The sequence below is a fragment of the Passer montanus genome, unplaced genomic scaffold, assembly GCF_014805655.1.
Source record: "Passer montanus isolate IOZ18808 unplaced genomic scaffold, ASM1480565v1 scaffold81, whole genome shotgun sequence".
In the NCBI taxonomy this organism is placed as follows: domain Eukaryota; kingdom Metazoa; phylum Chordata; class Aves; order Passeriformes; family Passeridae; genus Passer; species Passer montanus.
The window spans coordinates 47,834-66,595 of record NW_024373368.1 but is presented as its reverse complement, the minus strand read 5'-3'; the positions used below and the strand labels follow the sequence as shown (position 1 = coordinate 66,595).

The window sequence follows — 18,762 nt, the reverse complement described above, 5'->3', positions numbered from 1 at the left end:
AATGAAGTGAGTTTTAAGGTCTCTACCAACACAGATCATTCTAGGATTTGATGATTCTTTGATTTTTAAGGACTACATGACAAGAAGGTGTGTAAATCCCACCATACCCAAACTCATATCTGTTCTCTCTCATATTTGTTGTTTGTATGTCCTCTCCTGCTGGATCACAGCTTGGAGCAGGCTTTCCTGGGGCTGTTTCTCAGCTCGGCACTTGGCTCAGTGCCTTGGCTTGCATTGTGCTGAGCTGAGTGCCTGTTGCTATAATTTTACCTGTTTGTGTCCCTTAATCTGTGTTTGTTCCCTTGAAAGTGCAGGGAGATCCATTAAAGCAGAGGCACTGGGTAAATACTGCCTGCTCCTCACTCCACCAGCACCTGGGATCAGTGATTAACTCCAGGTAAACAGAGCCGACTGCCAGCCAACCCTTGGCCACAGCAAGGGGGGACAGGGGACCCACAGTGCTCCTCCCCAGGTGTGTGGGGGATGTAAAAGCTGGGGTTGTCAGGACACTGCTAGAGCAGGATGGTGGCATAGAGCTGAAGCTCTGGTGCCTGGTGGCCATTGGCCGTGTCTTGCTGATGGTCTGCCATGGGCGGGATCAGTCACCAGCACTATAAATAGGGCTGGCAGTGAATCCGCCCTGGGGAATCAACCACTGAACCCTGGAGCAAGAAACAGACGGTGGCGTAGGCTGGGTGGAGGAGGTGCCTAGGAGGAGGCGTGGTGCCAGTGTTCTGTACTCGGGAGCCCAGCATGTGCTCGATGCCAATGCAGTGTCTGTAGGGCTTCAGCTCAACCGGGACACAGATCACAGTGTGGGGTCAGATCCATAAGGATTCCCCAGTAGGTAGCAGGAATGGCAGGAACTCAGGTGGGACTACCGGGACCTTTCCTGGAGCCTCCGGTTGGGCCCTGCCCCGTCTCCGACTCTGACTCTGACTCAGAGGACGCAGCTGTGGGTGGCACAGGACCCAATGCTGCAGCACAGAACTACTCCCAGGTCATCCACAGTGGCCACTTCATGGTGTCGTGCCCGCACAGCGACTCACTGCCCCGGCGACGGCACCACCGTGCTGAGCCCGAGCTGGCTGATCCCCGGAGTATTGACCCGACCCTCACCCGGCTCTTTGAGTGCATGAGCCTGGAGTACAGGTGAGTCCCAGAGCCTTTGTGTGTCTTACGGACCCCCAGCTAGCTGGAAGCAGGAGGCTAGCTGAGCCCCGTTCCCCAGCCAGCAATGTGTTTCCATCTGACCTTCTCCTCCTCTTCTCCATGGGCTGTGAGGTGTCATATGCTCAGAAATTGCCATCCTGGAAAGTTTCAGGGAGAAAGAGCTGGTACCAGGCTGTTGGCTGTGGAGCCAAGTGAGAAGCTTCTCTGTTCCACGTGTAGCTTGACTCTCCTCCATTTTCCCATGAGATCTGGTGTCACTGTGCCCAGCTGTATTTCCTCCGTGGCCAGACCTAGCACACTCTGTGGAGCAGCAGTGACCCTGTGGACAGCTAAGACTCAGTTCTTTGGCAATCCAGCTCAGAGCAGGAGTCCTGCCTTCTGTCCTTGACTCTGTCCCCATGTCCTGAGGTTACTCCATGACATGCAGTAGCACTTGGGACTGGATGGCTGCATGGGTTTTGTCCAAGGTCTCCTGAAAGCTTTCCTCCTTCTCTCCTGAAAAATCAGATGGGTGCTTGCATTGTTCCCCTGCCACACAAATTGCCAAAGCCCAGTGACAGCTCTTTGGTGACAACAGGACAGACTGCAATGTGTCTGTTATGGCCACAGTCCACATTCTTGGAGGCAGCTCCCCTCCTTTGCCAAGCCCCAAGGTTTTGAGTTCTCTCCAGCATGGCATCAGCGTGACTTGCTCTGCTGGAGTCAATGCCAAACTGCTTGTATAGCTCTCCCAAAATGTCCAAATGTGAAAACCTAGATGATGATATTCTACCACGTGAAAGCAAAACCTCAGCAAAGCAGCCTTGAAGAGGTGTCCATTACCTCATCCAGTGGCTGAGCTCTCAGGTTTGCCTTGGAGTCCTTGAATGCTCAATGCAATAGGGAATGTGATCACTGCCAGGACATCCTTGGGGATGCTGGGCACAGAGACAGCACTTCAAGGGCAGCAGTTCCCACATAGCTGTGTACATCTGACCCATCACCATATCCCAGGATCATCCCAGTGTGCCAGCAGCCAGCACAGCACAGCTCTGCTCCAAGGGGCTGGGGAAGGCAGTGCTCTCTGGGAGCACAGGGAGCCTCAGCATGGGGTGACCCAGGTGAAGGATCATGCTTCCTGGTTGGGCAGGCCACCCCTGAGTGGCACAAACAGGGGTCATACAGACACTGGTGACCTTGCTGTCTTTTCCCTCCCAGCCCCATTCTTTCCCTACCTGAGCCCTGCAGCTTTGAGGCTGGAGAAACCGATACTGTCACATCAGGGTGCTCAAACCATAGACTCATGAGGTGCAAGGCAGATTCAGTGTGCCTCTGGGCTCTGGAGCACCCATGCAGAGTGGAAATGAACAGGGTACAAGAGCTTTGACAGTTGGAGTACTGTGTGTGACTGGGGGCTGGCCATTCCATTGCAGTCAAGGTTCCATTGTTCCAGTTCTCCTTACTCTCTGGGCTCTCAGTGCTTCATTTCCTCCCTGCACTGAGCATGGCAGTGCAAATACTGGCTCCTATGTAATGGGACACTCACCTAAGCCTTGTCCAGCCTGGCTTTGGACACTTCCAGGGATGGGGCAGCCACAGCTTCTCTGGGCAACTTGTGCTGGGATCTTACCACCCTCACACGAAATATTTTTTTCCTAATATCCCATCTAGTCCTGTCCTCTGACATTGTGAAATCATTCCCCCTTTTCCTGTCAGTCTAGGCCCTTGACCAAAATCCCTCTCCAGATCTCTTGGATCCTCTTTAAGCACTGGGGGGGCTCTAAGGTCTCCCCGGAACCTCCTCTTCAGGCTGGACAACCCTAGCTCTCTTTGCCTTTCTTTTGCTAATACATTTTTGACACTTGTAGGCAGCACCTGGAGAAGGGTATCGGGGTGGGAAAATGGAGTTAAGTGTTTTTGGTGAGTTTCTACATTTAGTGTTGTCTCATTTGATACTTCTCTGCATCACTTGTCATTTCACACCTCCCCTCCCAGCCAGGTTCCCAGGTGCAGCACAGCCTCAGTTGGGGTCACCAGCCCAATATCTTCCAGCCCTCAGGAGAGTACCCACAGTTAAGCTCAGACTAACTTCCAAGTTATTCTAGTTAGTTAACTAACCAAGGAGAAACCATTGTAAGCTGGCACCTGGGAGGCACCTGTGGAGTTCCTCATACAACCCTCATGCAGGGCAGGGCTAGATCCAAAGCCAGGTCAGGTTGCTCAGGGCCATCACTTTGACAGATGGATCCCTAGGATGTGACCCCACCAATTGTCTAGCCTGCTCAGGGCTGCCCTTCTCCCACAGGGAATTGCTGTCTGTGGCTCTAGTTTGGAGTTTACCTGTTCCAATTCTTATGTCTGTTTCCCCCTGGCCTTTCTTAGTGCATGTTTGAGAACTGTCTGGCTCTGTCTCCTCCTTAGGACAGCTGATGGCAGTAATTCTCTCTTCACCTTCTTGAGGCTGAACAAACCCATCCCTCACAGTCCTCTTCTATCACATATATTAGTCCCCAGCCACCTTGATATCCTTCTCCAGGATCACTCCAGTTTGTAAACCTCCTTCTCTGTCCATTGGACACAATGTCCAGACTAGGCCATAGCAGTGTGGAGCAGAGGGGAAAACTATGCTGTCCCCTAGTGAGCTGCGACTGCTGCAGCCACCCATCCTTTGCTGTCTGGGCTCACACCATTTCAAAGGTAACTCACTAAACTTTCCCTAAATATTTTTAAATGGCTACAGCTGGAATTCTTCCCCTCTCCAGCATTCCTCCTCTGCATTTCACAGACATTATAGCAGTCCTGTCTCAGCCTAAGCAATCATTCTGGGGATATGACTTATCTTCCTTCCATGGGCAGGGCTGTGCATCACCCCTCACTGGTAAAGAAGTGCTCTCTCCACATCAAGGTTTGCTTTCTGCAGTAATTTGTTTCCTCAGATCCCCCAAAGAGAGGCAACTCCCCTCTATGAGGTCTTCCTCCTAAGGCTAGGATGAAGCAGTTCCTTCTTACCTATATTCCAGGAGCAGTTTCCTGCTTAATGATCCTTTCTCACTCCTTCTCCTGCAACATCCTGCATTCCTTGAATCCTTCCCTAGAATGTTGTTTCTCCCTACAGCCCACCTGGCTGCATATCATTACCCAAAAAGCTGAGGGTAGAGCTTAGCTCCTACAGGAGCTGCTGACATTTTGGCCTTAGCACAAGAAAGCTCATCCTCTCCATCACCACAGTGCGGCCTGCACAGTGTTGTGGCTGGGCTCACACCCCCTGCTGTGACTTACTGTTGGGAATCCCTGACCTGGGGAACATCCTCCTGAAGGAAGGAAAACTGGGACTGGGAGACATGAACTGCAGTCACTCGTGGTCTTACCTGGCAACATTTGTCTTGTGCTCCAGAGAGGAGATTTGACAGGCAGGGACATCAGACTGGGAAGTAACTTGGAGTATACACTCAGCCTCTTTTGTGATTTAAAACAAGGTATCTTGTGTGCCAATTCCCTACTAATTCATCCTCTTTTCAGCCTGTGTCTCCCCTGGGAGAAGTGGAACTGCTGCTATTGATTCTGTAATTCACAGTGCCTTAAATGTTCACACAGGGGTAGTGAACACCAGGCAGAGACTCCAGGGATGTGCTCACTAGGGTTCATAATTCAACCCTATTTTTTTCTTGCAGAAGATCTCCATTCTTAGGGGGGTCTGATGAGCGGGAAAGGCTTGTGCTTGGGCTAAACACACCCATGCTGCACTGTGGCTCTCCTATAATTTGTGTCAGGGATTTGCACTTCTTTCTTCTGTCATTTCCTAAGGTTTTGAGGTTGATCCTGTTCAAGGGTTGTGCAGAGGGGCTGGACTGGTGTGCAGGTGCAGCCCTGCATCTCTCCAGATCACTCCTCTCTTCATACAGCAGCTCCTCTTGCTGCTGATAAAGAGGAAAGTACCCATGTTGCCATGAAATCAGGGACTGCAACACCTGAAACTGCTGGATAGGTAAATGAGTCACAGACCAAACAGGGTACTGCTGGACCCATGCCAGTGTTGGACCCAGGCTGAGCCCTGTTGCCACCTCACCCTATCCCACAAACACCCTGTAGCCAGTGGCAGAATCTGTGTCCCCCTCCTTCTGATAGCATAGGGCAGTAGGACCCCCAACCTGTTTGGGGCACCCTATAACCTTCCCACGGTTCAATGTGAAGTTTGCATCCATCTCCCCAAGGGAGATAATTGCAGGGAAGGGCGGGGCCCTTTCCGAGGCATAGCAGGGAGCAAAGATCAGCCTGTTAAGCCCCAAAACTGAAAGGATCATGAAGGGGGAAAAAAGCATTTGGTAGTAAAACTCAAAGGTATCTTCTACCTCCAGGCCCACAGCAACTCCTAGCCATGGCCCACTGGCCTCACACGAGGCCAAGGTGTGTCCGACAGGCTCAGGCTGCTCTTTTCAGCTGGCTCTGATTGAGGAACATGGCCTTGACCAGCATGATCTGGCCATGTGCCCAGGAATCCTGTCTCTTCCATTGGCTCCTCCACTTGGCACCATCTTGCTGTTTGCCATGTGCTCCTGGGGAAAGTTCAAAATCCTAGTGATAGCAGAGTGGTCAGTGTCAGCCTTAACTCTCTGCAGGCTGGAGTCACAGGTCCTTCTCCAGCCCCTGGGGCCATATGTCAGTCTGGGTCTCTCTTGGGGAGACCATCCTCATCCACTCCTGCACCTGCTCCTAGACACATCCCTACATTAGGTTCTGGAATTGTGGGGGTCCCCAGTCTTCTCCCTCTGCCAGAGGCAGATTTCAAGGCAGGTCAAAACAGAACTCACCAAAATCATTATTTGAGAACACTTAGAGGTTTCACCAGCTTTAATGAACAAGTCATGCACCATTCATTCCTAGCACCTGCCTGGGGACATGGCCGGGCAGCACCTGGAGGGGCTGGGAACAGGGGATACAGCACCCTGACACCAGCACAGCTTCCACCTTTCCTGCTGCACGCATGTACCAAGGAAAAGTGGGAGTCAAAGCAGCACTAAGATATTTAGGGTACAAACTATCTGCTGGAGAGGGACATGGCTTCCTAGGCAGGAATGCCATGCAGCCTGCAGCCAGCTCTCAAAGGACCCCTCGAGAACATGGGATTGCTCCAAGGCCACGCCATGTTGTTGGGAGAGCTGGAGATGTGAAATGGACCCCAAAGTAAGACGGAGGGACCCTGGCCTCCCCCGCAGAGCTCCTTGGGCAGCCGGACCCTCAGGACCTCCTCGGGGGTTACACATGAGGGGCTGTGTTCCTTGGCTGGATGGAAACAAGACAAGGAGTGAAAGGAGGCTTCCTGCAATGCAGGTTCCATCAGGGACATCACCACCATCACCATCACTACGATGAGCTGCAGAACAAACACAGCTGCCTCTGGGAACCAGGAAATGGCAAGCAGGGAGCCCAGCTTGGGCCTGTTTGCAGGGATTGGTGTGGAGAAAAGGCCAGGGCAGCTCTGACTGAGGGCAGGGCTGGTGTCACTATGTGTCTGTCTTGGAGCACAGGCAAGTGTCCCTTAACATCCTGAACATCCTTCAGTGTTGTCCTGCCTTCCCAGACCCTCCACAAGGGCTGCCCTTGACTGCCCCAGCTGAAGGCAGCATTTCCAAGCCTTGCCTGGTGTTAAAGGAAGGGTCAGAATTACCTGCCCAAACAATGTGATGAGGCAAGAGGCACTACAGTACATGTCACCACACATCTCACCTGGGCAGGAAACTGACCTTCCTGTTCCCCAGGGCCAGGACACAGTCAGCTTGGTCAGGAGCAGCAGGATCCCACCTTGAAGCTGGGGTTCAAATATTAAGGAATCAATGCCTCCATGCATTGTACTTTAATCCAAGGGTTTGAGAAGCCTTCTGTGGGAGTGTGAAGCTCAGGGTTTAGGTCTGTGCTGCTCCCAGGGTGTGCAGGAGCTTGGAATGCTCCAGTGGGTGCTCCCACAGGTGCCTAGCAAGCACTTGCAGCAGAGTCACATGGCTATACCTGCTCCTGACCTGCCACCAGGTAGGTGGCCCCTGGACATCTTTCAAGGTGGTACCCCTCAGCCTCCCCTTTGCTTGGTGTTTCAGTGGGAAGCTAGTATCTCCAAAGTGGAAGAATTTCAAGGGGCTGCGGCTGCTTTGCTGGGATAAAATTCGACTCAACAATGTGATCTGGAGAGCATGGTACATCCAATGTGAGTATGGGTGCCAGACCCCACTCTGTCTGCCAGATGCCAGGCTGTGCCAGTGAGATGGGGCTGGCACTGGAAAGACTGTGTACAAGTGCAGAGATAGGGATGGGGCATGGATACAGCCAGCTGTATTCTCCCCTGTGCAGATGTGGAACGGAGGAAAAATCCTGTGTGCGGCTTCATCACCCCTCTGGAGGGCATGGAGGCTGATGAGCACCGAAAACCAGAGGTAGGGCAGGGTCCCTTGCAGCTCTCTGGGGCAGCACCAAGGTTTGTGTGGCACAGTGGGGATCTGGGGATACATTGCATTTCATTGGTTTGCTGGAAAAGGTGTTTCTGATATGACACAAGGAAAGCAGCCCTGACTGTGGAGTGCTGGGGCCAGAGAGCTCAGCCATGACCCTCTGTCCTGCCCCCCAGGCTGTCGTGCTGGAGGGCAACTACTGGAAACGCCGCATTGAGGTGGTGATGAGGGAGTACCACAAATGGAGGATCTACTATAAGAAGCGGGTGAGTGGCTCTGCCCATGCTGCTCCCTGTCCTGTGGCAGTGCCAGCAGTAGGATGGAATAGTGTGACCAGCCTGGAGGCATGGCTGACAGGGCAGGACATGACAGGCTTTTGCCAGCATGGGAGGGGGACGCTGGCTGGCCCCCTGAGCTCTCCCTGCCTGGGGGATGACCTAGGCTGTCTTCTCCTTCCAGCTTCGAAAATCCACACGGGAGGGAGGAATCTCCAGTCCAAAGCGGGTGAGTCTGCTGAGAAAGGGTGGGAAGAGGGAGAAAGGGGAGCATAGTTTGGACACCTGCACTGGGCAGAAGGGCAAAGAAAAGCCCCAGGGCATGATAAGCCCATTGGAATGAGATGATAAGCATCTAGGATGCTGGATTCACCCTCTGGAAGTAGCAATGTGCCAGGCATTAATGTTTGGAGGGACCAAACACTGCAGGAGGATGGAAGCTGCTGTGGGAGCAGCCAGGGAGCCAGAGATGGACCCGACCCATGAAAGGCGTCCACTCAGCTCCGTTGCTCTACCTCATGTAGGCCGAGGATGTCTGGAAGCCAACGGAGAAATGGTGCAACCAGCTCTTCTGCAACGTAGTGCCCATGCTGCTTGGGGATGAGGAGGAGGACCGCGGGAGCAGGCAGCATTTTGATTTGGACACCTTCCTTTCGGACATATCTGACACCCTCTTCACCATGACACAGATGCCTAGCACCCACCAGGTGCTCCCTGAAGATGGTAGGTGCTGCAGACCATGCTTCAGCAGGATGTGGAGGAGGAATCCAGATGTTGTGTCTTGGCTTACCCCCCGAGAGCTGCCAGCCATGTCCCTTTGGGCAGGCAGGGTCCCCTGGCATGTGCCCTGATGGGGCAGGGGGAAGGGATATTCCTGTTCTGCCCAAACAGGAGCCACCAGGGGAGAGGGTGCTTGAGGAGTGTTTGGACAGGGTGGGATCATCCCGTTCTCCTGTGGTTCCCTATGCACAAGCATGCTGAGGGCTGAGCTCCCCAGGGACCACCAGCACCATGAAGGACTTTGCACCAGCCCCGAGGGCAGGTCCTGCTTCCATGGCCACTCTTTGCTGTCCCTACCTGGCCATGGCTCTTTGGCATCTGCAGCTCTAGCCAGGTCCTGTGCCAAGAATCAGCCTTTCACTGGGGTTCCTAGGAACTTGATGAGGCCCTAGAGATGCTGATGGACAGTAGTGGGATGGGATGGGATGGGATGGGATGGGATGGGATGGGATGGGATGGGATGGGATGGGATGGCCCTGGCTCTCCTCAGGGTAGGCACTTATCTCCCTGCCCAGGGCAGAGAGCAGTGATACAGGGTGATTCTGGAGTGACACAGAGGTGTGGCAGCCAGGTAGGTGTCAGGGCAGTGGTGGGAGCAGCCCTCCAGGTGGGTCACAGGGATGCAGTGGCTGGGCTTTGATGTTCCAGCTCTGCCCTCTTCCAGCGTATGTTGGGAATGCTGACATGATACAGCCGGATTTGGCACCCCTGCAGCCCAGCCTGGATGACATGGACATATCAGGTAAGAGGCAGCCTGGATGCAGTACCACATCCCACCCAGCCCTGCACACTGTGACTTCCTAAAACAGGGGGTCACAGATTTGGCCTGGCAGTAGTAGGAATTTCTGAGACAAGCTAAGAGCACTGAACATCTAATAGCATGGGAAAAGCAGCATGGATGGGCAGGGGCTGAAGGCAGAGCCTTGTTGTGCCTGCCTGCCCCTGGAAAGAGCCACAGAAGGTCAGGAAGGGCTTGGCCAGGAAGTGTGGGAGGGGATTTCTACAAAAAGAGGTTATTTCCAGGAGTGTTAAAGGCCCTCATTTTGGCGGCAGACAGAGGAAGGACAATCGTCCCCCAGAGGAAGAGGAAACCTCAAGAGAGTAGGTTCTTCTGAGTCCCCTCCTCACCCCACTGCCCAGCCAGCCTGGGTGGTTGGCTTGGAGCTGGGACCCTGCCCAGGGCTGTGCTACATCCCCTGCGGACAAGTCACTGTCCCTACCAGGCTGCCCAAAGACAAATCTGGCCCTGGTTTCCAGCTGTGGGAATACCAGCAAGTGGGCAGTAGCAAACTGCTCCATGCTGCCATGCAGGCCCTGAGCTGTGAATGTCCATGCAGTCAGATGGGACATGTCCTGGTCGCAGCAGTGTCCCCAAATGCCAGGGCAAGGCACTGTTGGGGACCAGCTTTGCCCTCTAACATGTCAGAGCTGGTAGCCTGTGTACATTGTGCAGGGTGGAAGCCTGCTGGCTACACAGCTATAGTTAGTGGCCTTGGGCAGCACCAGCATCTCCCTGTGTGAGTAGCCTGGATCTCCATGGCCCGTCTCAACTTCCTCCAGGAGGAGGAAAAAAGGGTACTTGCACCATATGGCTGTGGGGTGTTGCAAGACCAGATGCTGGCACGGAGCAGTCTGGGCACTTTATGTGCCAGGGCAGATGGTGGCATGGGTGCCCTTGGGATGGATGCTTTTGCAATAGATGAGGTGGGAAGACTCCTGCCAGCACCCTCTCAACTCATTCCAACCAGAGATCCCATCAGAGTGAGGCATCCTGGGAAGAAAGTCTGTTGCCATGTCTGATGCTTCACCTTCTGTCCCCTGGTGCCCAAGTGGGCATCAGTTCCTAGAAGGTGTGACAGCTCCAAGTGGGTCAAATTGTCACTTGGTAAGTGTTCCCTATCCTGAGAGTTGCTGTCTGCTGTCACAGCAGCAGCTCCAGCAGCTCTCTGAGGGCCCAGCATGGCCTCATGCTCAGCAGGAGACGGCAGGAGCACGGTGGTTCCTTTCTGAACCAATATATCAGCTAGGTTGGCTTTTTTCCTGGGAAAAGGCCTTTTGCTTCAGGGTGCTTCTTGGCAATGGGATGGGTCTTACTACAGACCACAACATCACAAGGAAACATCCCTTCCTGCTCTGACCATGTGCAGTGCCTCAGCCCAGTGACACTGCTGAGGCTGGGGAGGGTCCCCAGTCTAGCTGGGGCTGCTGGTCTGCCAGGCTGGTGTGCCCTGAGACAGAGCAGCATCCCATGGGGTGCTTGGAGACCTGATGGTGGGAGTTTTGTCCTGGATGGAACAGCTCCCTGGGTGATAAGGTGTTACATTTGAGCACTGTGTGTGCCATGTACCTCTGGGACTGTGGGGAGAGTAGGGAGAGGAGATTGGGGTGCTGGGTGCCAGCCAACCCAATTATGTCCCAAAAGGTCACTTATTCAGCAGGGCACGCAACTTTGGAGCAAGGATCACCCAGCAGCCTCATGCAGAGCTATAGAGAGCAGGCATGTGGGGTAGGCACCATGGGGTCACAGAGCTGTTTTTGTGTGGGGTGGTGTGGCAGAGCTCAGTGCCTGTCAGTCAGTGCCTGCAAACCAATCCCCAAATGAGGAAGCATCTTGTGTGTGCAGCGGGTGCTGGAGTGCGGTGTGAGACAGATGGACAAGTCCTGATGGCAGAGGCGAGGGACCAGTGCAGCCCTGTGCCCTGCTGGCACTGTGCTCCAGGTAGGATTGGTGCTGGGCACTGGGGCTGGGCTGTCTGTCCCAAGGGGTGGCAATGCCCTGCTGCACTGCAGGGCTCTCCCGAAAGCCTGGGACAAGTGCTGAAGGGGCTTTGGGTTGGGAAGGCCCAATCACATTGGAGACCATCCCCAAATTTGAGCAGGATACCAAAGGTGTGGTTTGCTGACCATGCAGGCTCTTCTCCCTTGAGCAGGCTGTGCCCTGGCCATGCCGCACTGCCTCGAATGTAACAGGGCGATGCAACACTGAGGAGAAGCGTGGGCAAGCGCTATGGGGTGAGGAAGGGGCAGGAGAAAGGGAGAACAAGGCTCCCAGGGACTGCCAGCCACCTTCCATCCCTGTAGCACAGTGAGAGGCACAAGAGGGTCTAACAGGCATGGTGAGAGGCACAATCAGATCTGGCAGGCTGGGTACCACAAATTCCTTTAAATACCTGCAGAGCTTCAGCGCTGGTGGCAGGGACATGCTGGTGTGAGCATGGCTGAAGTGGGGGCAATGTGGGGCTGGACTGCATCCCAGGAAGGTCAAGCTCCTGCCTGGCAGCACTGTGGCACACACAAAATGCTGGCCTTTGGAGGGGCAGGGATGGCCCTGACATTCTGTCAGGGATTCACCATGGCTGTGGCAGGGGTAAGGGGCACTCTGAGAGCTGACTGGGACATCTCAGCAGTGGCTCTGTCCTGTCTCACATCAGTGTTCCCCTCAGATGGCAGCGCATGGTGTGCTGCAACCATCACCATGCCCAGTCCTCTGGTATCCCACAGTGGCATGTTTGCTCCTCTGGTGTAGATTCTGCAAGGTCTTAGGCTTCTGTGGGTCCCAGGCAGGGCACCCCAGCTGCTGGAGCCTGGACCACAGATGGTGCCCAGAGCATGGCTGTGTACACAAGGTGGGCAGAACTAGCAGCAGGGCCTGGAGCTGGCACTGCCAGTGCCAGCCAAGGGCTGGAGAGCACAGCTGGGTGCTTCCCAGAAGAGGTGCAAGTGCCTGTCCCCAGTGGCTGCTCAGGCACTGCACCTGTGCCAGGGGCTGCTAGGCAGCAAACGTAGTGAACCTTCCTACTGCATCCTACAGGGAAGCATCCAGCACTGCCATCCATGCCCCACAGTCATCCTCTCCATGAAAAACCCTCCCTGTGGTGATGCCAGAACCAGCATTGACACAGGCACTGAGCCAATTCATGGGGCATTCATGGGGCTGAAGTGCCCAGGGAGACAGCTGCTGAAAATGTGGGGCCCGCCCTTTGTGCTGTGGTGTCTGGGCCTGCGGAAGGACCAGGGTTGTGGGAAGGAGAGAGGAAGGGAGTGGGAGTCGCGGCAGGGTCACGCGGCTCGGCTTCAGGAAGGCCATGGGATGTGGTTAGCCACAGGCTGCACGCACAGCAGCACTGGAGTGGGCAGCACAGAACTTGTTGGCCATGGGTGAAAATGTGCTGGAGCTGCCCTGGCCCCAAAAAGTGCAGATTGCCAGTAGCAGGGTATGGTTCCACCCCTCATGCCCCAGGGTGTCCCCCTCCTCTCCGGGCAGGTCACTTATGCCACTGTGTCTCTACTTGGCTCTGTAGAAATCTTCACCAGCCACCGGCCACCCCCATCTCAGACACAACCGGGCTACCAGGATCCATCCTGCTTCTCGCCCATGGCTGAGCCCCTGTTCAGCAGTGGGGGGTCCCTGATGGGTGCTCGAGGTCTGCCTGTGAGTCCTGAGGCCCCACTCCTACCTGGCACCCTCCCCCAGGTGAGTGGAATCCCAACCTTCAGCCTTTGGCTTACTGGTGGTGTACCAGTCACCTACCCTGACCCTGCCATGTCTTCTGCAGCCCAGTGGTGCCTCCCAGCTCAGCCTCCACACCGCCTTCCTGGGGTCTGAGCTGCCCCTGGCCCCCCTGCCCCCCGAGCCCCCCGACATGGCACCCAGCAGCCTCAGCCCCCAGCTCCGACGCAAGCCCACACTGCAGTACGACTTCCCTGGCAAGTGCCTCAGCCTGGAGCCACCAGCACCCCACTATGTCCCCCCCATCCCATCTCCCCGGGCACCACTACTGAGCCTGGAACCCCCCTTCTCCCCCACCTCAGCCCCCCACTCTAAGTTCCCCTACAGCAGTTCACCTGACCCCTCGCTTGCCACCCACCCTCCCTCCCCTCTCTCAAGCCCTTGCTTTGCCCCCTATGTCCCAGGGCTGGGCTATGCCACAGGCATGGGGCCCCAGGGGTACTCCAGCCCTGCTGTCTCCCAGCTCCTGCCCCCTTCCCTGCCGGGCAACCCCAGGTTTACCCCCACCAAGGGGCCACCCCAGGGTGAGGGTGGGCGGCCCAAGGTGAAGCCCAGTGGCACCAAGGCAAGGAGGCTGCCAGGACATCCCCTGTCCCACCTGCCTGAGTCCAACCCCTGCCCCAGCCAGCTCCTGACCACAGGTAACAGGGTTGGGGGGCTGTTGGGGTACACAGGAGTGAGGTGGGGAGCATGCTGTTGTGGGGATCAGAGTGGGAACCCCATTTTTCCCTGGGGTTGGGACACAGGGAATACTGGGCAGGGCACATGGCAGTCCCTATAGTGGGGTAGTTCCAAACCCAGGGGTGAAGCCATGCCTGAGGGATCAGCCCTGGATTCAGTGGCCTCAGAGGGAAATGCAGCCCAGCCCCAGGATTTGGTAACAGGCACTGCTGGGAAGTTTCTGTGTCCCTAGTCTGGTCTCTATGGCCCTGTTGGTACAAGAGGCTGGGGGGGGGGGGGTTACTGGTGTCCTGCCTGATATGCTGCCTGTGGGTGTGATGGGACAGGTCCCTTGGGCACAGTTATGGCCCTCTGCTTGCTTGAGGGCGGCTGGGGCTCCCTGCCTGCCTGAAGCTCCTGAGAACTCCCCTGTGAGGAGAACAGACTCCTCCTCCAGCGGTGCATCCCTGTTCTCTGGGGCAATCCAGTAGAGAAGGGGCTGCAGCAGTTCTGGTGCAGGGAGGGGCTAGCTGTCTCCTGGAGCAGGGAAGGAGAGCAAGGATCAAAGCCCCAAGAGCCCCACAGCAGTGCCCATCTGCTCCCTGCCCCCTCAGCTAAGCAGGACCTGGCGCTGGATACCCCTTGCCCGATAGGTGCAGGACTCATGCCCACGACCCCTGTCTCTGTGGTAAGCACTCAACAAACCCCCAGGTTGGGAATTGCTTCTCCTGGCCTCTGGGGAAGGGGTGGAGATGGGCTCTGGGCATCATATTTTGGTGTGGGCTGGACAGAAATGGAGGGAAGGAGGGGGCATGTGGCTGGGTGGCTGGGGACGGCAGGAGTTGCCTGGGTTTCTTCTCCTGTGAAACAACCAAGGCAGAGGTAAGAGACATCCTGCTTGCAGGGCCCCTTTTCTGGTGCACTGTGGCTGCCCCTGCAGATGGTGGCAGGGGCTGCACATCCTGTGCAACCTGGTGTGTGTGGGGTGCTGATCTCCCAACTCCCCTTCCTCTGTCTTTTCCCAGCAGCAGAGCACTGTCTCCAAAGTCCCTGCCACCTTCCTCTCCAGAACGGCCCAGATGAGCCCAGGTCTGGCTCCTGGCTCCAGCCCTTCGCAAATGTTGCTGCACACAGTGGGCAGGCAGCTGGGCCCCCTGCAAGTCCCCAAGGCAGAGCAGCTTTCCCCCACCTCAGCTTGTGGTGAGTCTGGAGCACCCCAAGGAGCTCCACAGGGCACTGGGGCTCCTGCAGAGAGCTCGGACCAAGCACTGGAACTTTTATTTTGGCTACAATCCTGGCTCTTTCTATTTATCCTGCTGAGCATGGAGGGTTCCTTCTGTGCCCCTTCACCTGCTTCTTTCTCCAGCAGCAAAAGCAGAAATAGGGAAAGACAAAAATGGAGCAAAATGTCGGACTGTGGTTTTGAAACCCTGGAGCTTGGTTTTGGAGCAAGAAGCATCCGCTTTCACCCACAGTAACCAGCGCAGCTGCTGGAAACCAGGCTCTGGTGTTGTCCCCAGTTCATTTTGGTGCTGCATACCACAACTTTGCTGCCCTCGCAACTCTTTCCATGCAATTTCCACCCCAAGAAATGCTGGGAATTTAAAATCTCAAATCCCAGATGTTATCATTTCTGAACAGCTGTAAAATGAGAGGGACTTGGGATAATGTGTGCTTGGAGGCTGAAGTGGAGCATCCCCATCAGCTGAGTGGGGTGGCTTGTCCTGGGCTGGGGACAGCACTGTGGGATGCCCCTCTCTGCCCGTCCCAGGTGCTGAGATGTCACCTTGTCATGAGTGCTGTTGCTATCCCTCTCTTCATAGCAGCACCTTCCCTTTTTCAGGCAGTGAATGGCCCAAGCCCAGCCAGGCTTCCCCAGGATCCACTGCAAGGCAGGGCACTAGCATCTCCCTGCACCAGCCCCTGTCCCGTCCAGGAAGGCCTGAGTCCACCAAGGTATGGCAGGAGCTGCCAACTTCATATGCACCCCCCTTTCCTCCTCCCCGCAAGACACCATCCACCCTCACTTCAAGCTTTGGGCCAGCCTGTTCCCAGTAGGGCTGGTAGCCCACGGCTGTCCCTGCTGCTGGGAGGTGCCTGATGGCGCTGACCTGCAGCTGGAGAGCCGCCGCATCACACACATCTCCGCTGAGCAGAAGAGACGCTTCAACATCAAGCTTGGCTTCACCACACTGCATAGCTTGGTGAGCACACTGAGTGCTCAGCCCAGCATCAAGGTGAGCACCCAGGGCCAGCCCTGGGCATGGAGGGACACGGCACATCACCCAGAGACACTGCATCCCTGCTGTGACCCACAGCACAGAGCTCCTCTCCTGCGCCCCAGCCTGTGGTGCAGGAGGCTGGAGCACACAGCAGGCACACAGTGCGGCTGTGCAAGGGTGGTCTGGGCCCCCTTCCTCTCTCACCCCATGGCTCCTCAGGTCAGCAAGGCCACCACCCTGCAGAAGACAGCCGAGTATATCTGCAAGCTGCAGCAGGAGCGGGCAGCTCTGCAGGATGAGGCACAGCGTCTGCGGGAGCAGATCGAGGAGCTCAATGGCTCCATCAAGTAAGGAGGCTGTGGCTGGGGGAGATGGGGGAGCACTGCCTGCTTTGGGGTAGCCAGGCAGGGCAAGAAGCAATGCCAGGATAGCAGCAGGACATGACAGGTCTCCCTGGAGCACCTCCCATCTGCCAATCCCTCCTCAAACCCTCTCTGTGGGAGGGGTGATGCTCAAGAGGCAGGACAAAGTAGGGCCAGGTCCCACACCTGCCCTGGGGAGGGGGTCATTGGCTGGCAACTCCTGCTGAGCTTCCATAGCTCCCAGCCTCCCGAACATGGCCCCACAATACTGGCTTGTACCCCACAGCCTGTGCCAGGAGCAGCTGCCAGCCACAGGGGTGCCCATCACACGGCAGCGCTTCGACCACATGCGCAGAATGTTTGATGAGTATGTTCGCTCCTCCACACTGCAAAACTGGAAGTTCTGGATCGTATCCTTTGGGGCCACTGCCTGCTGCTCCATCTCACCCTCCACCAGGCACCAGGTGCTCTGGTTCATCTGCTGCTCTGGGTCTTTGAGGTCCCTCAAGCTCGGGAGGTTTTGGGGAGATGTTTCCCAGCCACAGTCACATGATGGGAACATGCTGATATTCTGTGGTTAGGAGGGATATTCTGCTCCAAGGGATCAAAACCAGTTGGATAAATGGTCCTCAGGGAGAAGGGAAGTGGAGCTAAGCTTATGGAGGGAATTGCTCCTGATTACATGGGAACTTGCTCTGAGAGGCAGCAGCCATGGATTAGGAAAGGTCCAGACACAAAGCTGTGGACATGATGGCTTGGTCTTGGTGGCTGCATGCCATACCCTGGAAACACAGGGATGGCGAGGATCAAGGGCCAAGAAACCTATGGGCAAAGGGCTGGATCTGCTCCTCTGTGAGCATGGATTAGACACACTGGGACTCACTGGCAGAGCCTGTGAGGTCTGTGAAATCCCAAGTGGCAGAGTGATGAAAGGCACTGCTGCCCATGGTCCTATCCAGCACAGGGCATCCGGACAAGGCAGAGGTGACTTCTGATGCAGAGCTGGGGAGCTTCTTCCTCAGGACAGGGGGTATTGTAAAGCCAACATGGGCTCTAGCACATGCTTGTGGTGGAGGGATATCTGTGGGTTACTGCCTGCACAAAATCTGCAGGCTGGAAGTAATAGGAGAGCTTATGGGACACACTGGTGTCCTGCCTTGTCCATGAGCACTTTGCTAGCTGGCTCCCTGACCTGCTCTGGAGGACGTGTTGTGTCTCAGCAACCTTTTCTGGCAGCCCCAGCCATGAAAAACCCCAGGGGTTTTGAATCTCTCCCACTGCCTACCCAGGTGACACTTAGACCATCACCCCAGCAGTCTAGGCTAGTGTCAGGTGTGGTGCTGTGCTGGGAAGGAAGTCAGCAGGTCTGTTCCATGGCCTGTCCTGCTGTTCCAGCAGTTCTGCTCCATGTCCAGACAAGAAAGTCTGTCCTGCTGCCATAGGAAGGTCATGCCCACACCTGGGAGGAGTGAGACCATTGTCATAGCCAAGCTGGTCCTTAACTCCTCTGATCCCACCAGTTCAGTATCATCATTCGGCCCCTCTTCGAGTCTTTCAATGGAATGGTGTCCACAGCCAGCATGGAGAGCCTCACTCAAACATCCCTCGCTTGGCTGGACCAGCATTGCTCCCTCCCAGCACTTCGGCCAAGTAGGTGGACCTGTGCCTGGCTGTGGCACCCTGAGCAAGTTGGGTAGGCATGGACTCCTCAGTCCATGAAAGGCACCCTCGAAAGGCAGAGGGGAAAAGGACAGGGGTGTCCTGGGGGACGGAAAGGCTGATCTGTGGGAAGTCCTGCGGCTCCTGCTCAGTGATTTCCCGTGCTCCTGTCACACCCACGCCCCGGCTGAGCCGGAAGTGCCCCAACCCCGTGTCCTGGCAGGGCAGGCTCAGCCCTCCCCAAAGCCCCTCGGGGTGGGTTTCCTTCCACCGCGTCTGCTGGGGCTGTGGAAGCAACCAGTCCCACCATTCCGGGGACTGGAGCAGGGCCGTGCAGCGCCGTCTTCCCCAGGATGGGTCACGCCTTCCAGCCCCCTGTCCGCTATCCCCGCAGCCGTCTTGAGTTCCCTGCGGCAGCTGAGCATCTCCACCTCCATCCTCAGCGACCCGGCCCGTGTCCCCGAGCAGGCGGCGCGGGCAGTGGCGGCGCTGGGACGCCCCGGCGGCGCTGGGACGCCCTCCATCTGACTGCTCCAGGGACTCCGGGGTGTCCCACGGGCACCGGCGTGGGGAGTCGGGACTGCATGCGGGCTGTCCCGCGCCTGTTCCCCTGCAATAAAGGTCTTGCTGTGCCACGGCCTCCGCGTGGTTCTTCAGCCCCGGCACCGCTTTGGCACGGCCGGGAAGGGCCGGGACCTGAGGGGG

General features: G+C 56.2%; 1 protein-coding gene across 7 annotated transcripts; it reads left to right on the top strand.

Moving 5' to 3' along the window:
• Positions 1-656: 656 nt before the first annotated feature.
• Positions 657-18,690, top strand: MLXIPL (MLX interacting protein like). 7 transcript variants are annotated; one of them, XM_039732979.1, is made up of 18 exons: positions 657-1,152; positions 7,242-7,348; positions 7,492-7,574; positions 7,766-7,855; positions 8,049-8,093; positions 8,389-8,587; positions 9,309-9,386; positions 11,268-11,363; positions 12,946-13,118; positions 13,201-13,795; positions 14,429-14,502; positions 14,843-15,014; positions 15,658-15,770; positions 15,848-16,051; positions 16,256-16,383; positions 16,685-16,808; positions 17,919-18,048; positions 18,452-18,690. In XM_039732979.1, the coding sequence occupies exons 1-18, from the start codon at positions 857-859 to the stop codon at positions 18,583-18,585; spliced, it is 2,841 nt and encodes a 946-aa protein (XP_039588913.1). In that variant the 5' UTR covers positions 657-856; the 3' UTR covers positions 18,586-18,690. The 7 variants fall into 7 exon arrangements, with proteins under 7 accessions (XP_039588913.1, XP_039588916.1, XP_039588914.1 ...); XM_039732982.1 differs by having other exon boundaries at positions 14,840-15,014; positions 15,971-16,051; XM_039732980.1 differs by having other exon boundaries at positions 14,840-15,014; positions 15,932-16,051.
• The last annotated feature ends 72 nt before the right edge of the window (positions 18,691-18,762 follow it).

Excerpts from the sequence above, each read along its gene's own strand:
- MLXIPL (XM_039732978.1), top strand. The coding sequence starts at position 857 with ATGGCAGGAACTCAGGTGGGACTACCGGGACCTTTCCTGGAGCCTCCG. Across the intron at positions 15,015-15,657 it reads TTCCCCCACCTCAGCTTGTG|GCAGTGAATGGCCCAAGCCC; the intron begins GTGAGTCTGGAG and ends TCCCTTTTTCAG. Across the intron at positions 16,809-17,918 it reads AAAACTGGAAGTTCTGGATC|TTCAGTATCATCATTCGGCC; the intron begins GTATCCTTTGGG and ends TGATCCCACCAG.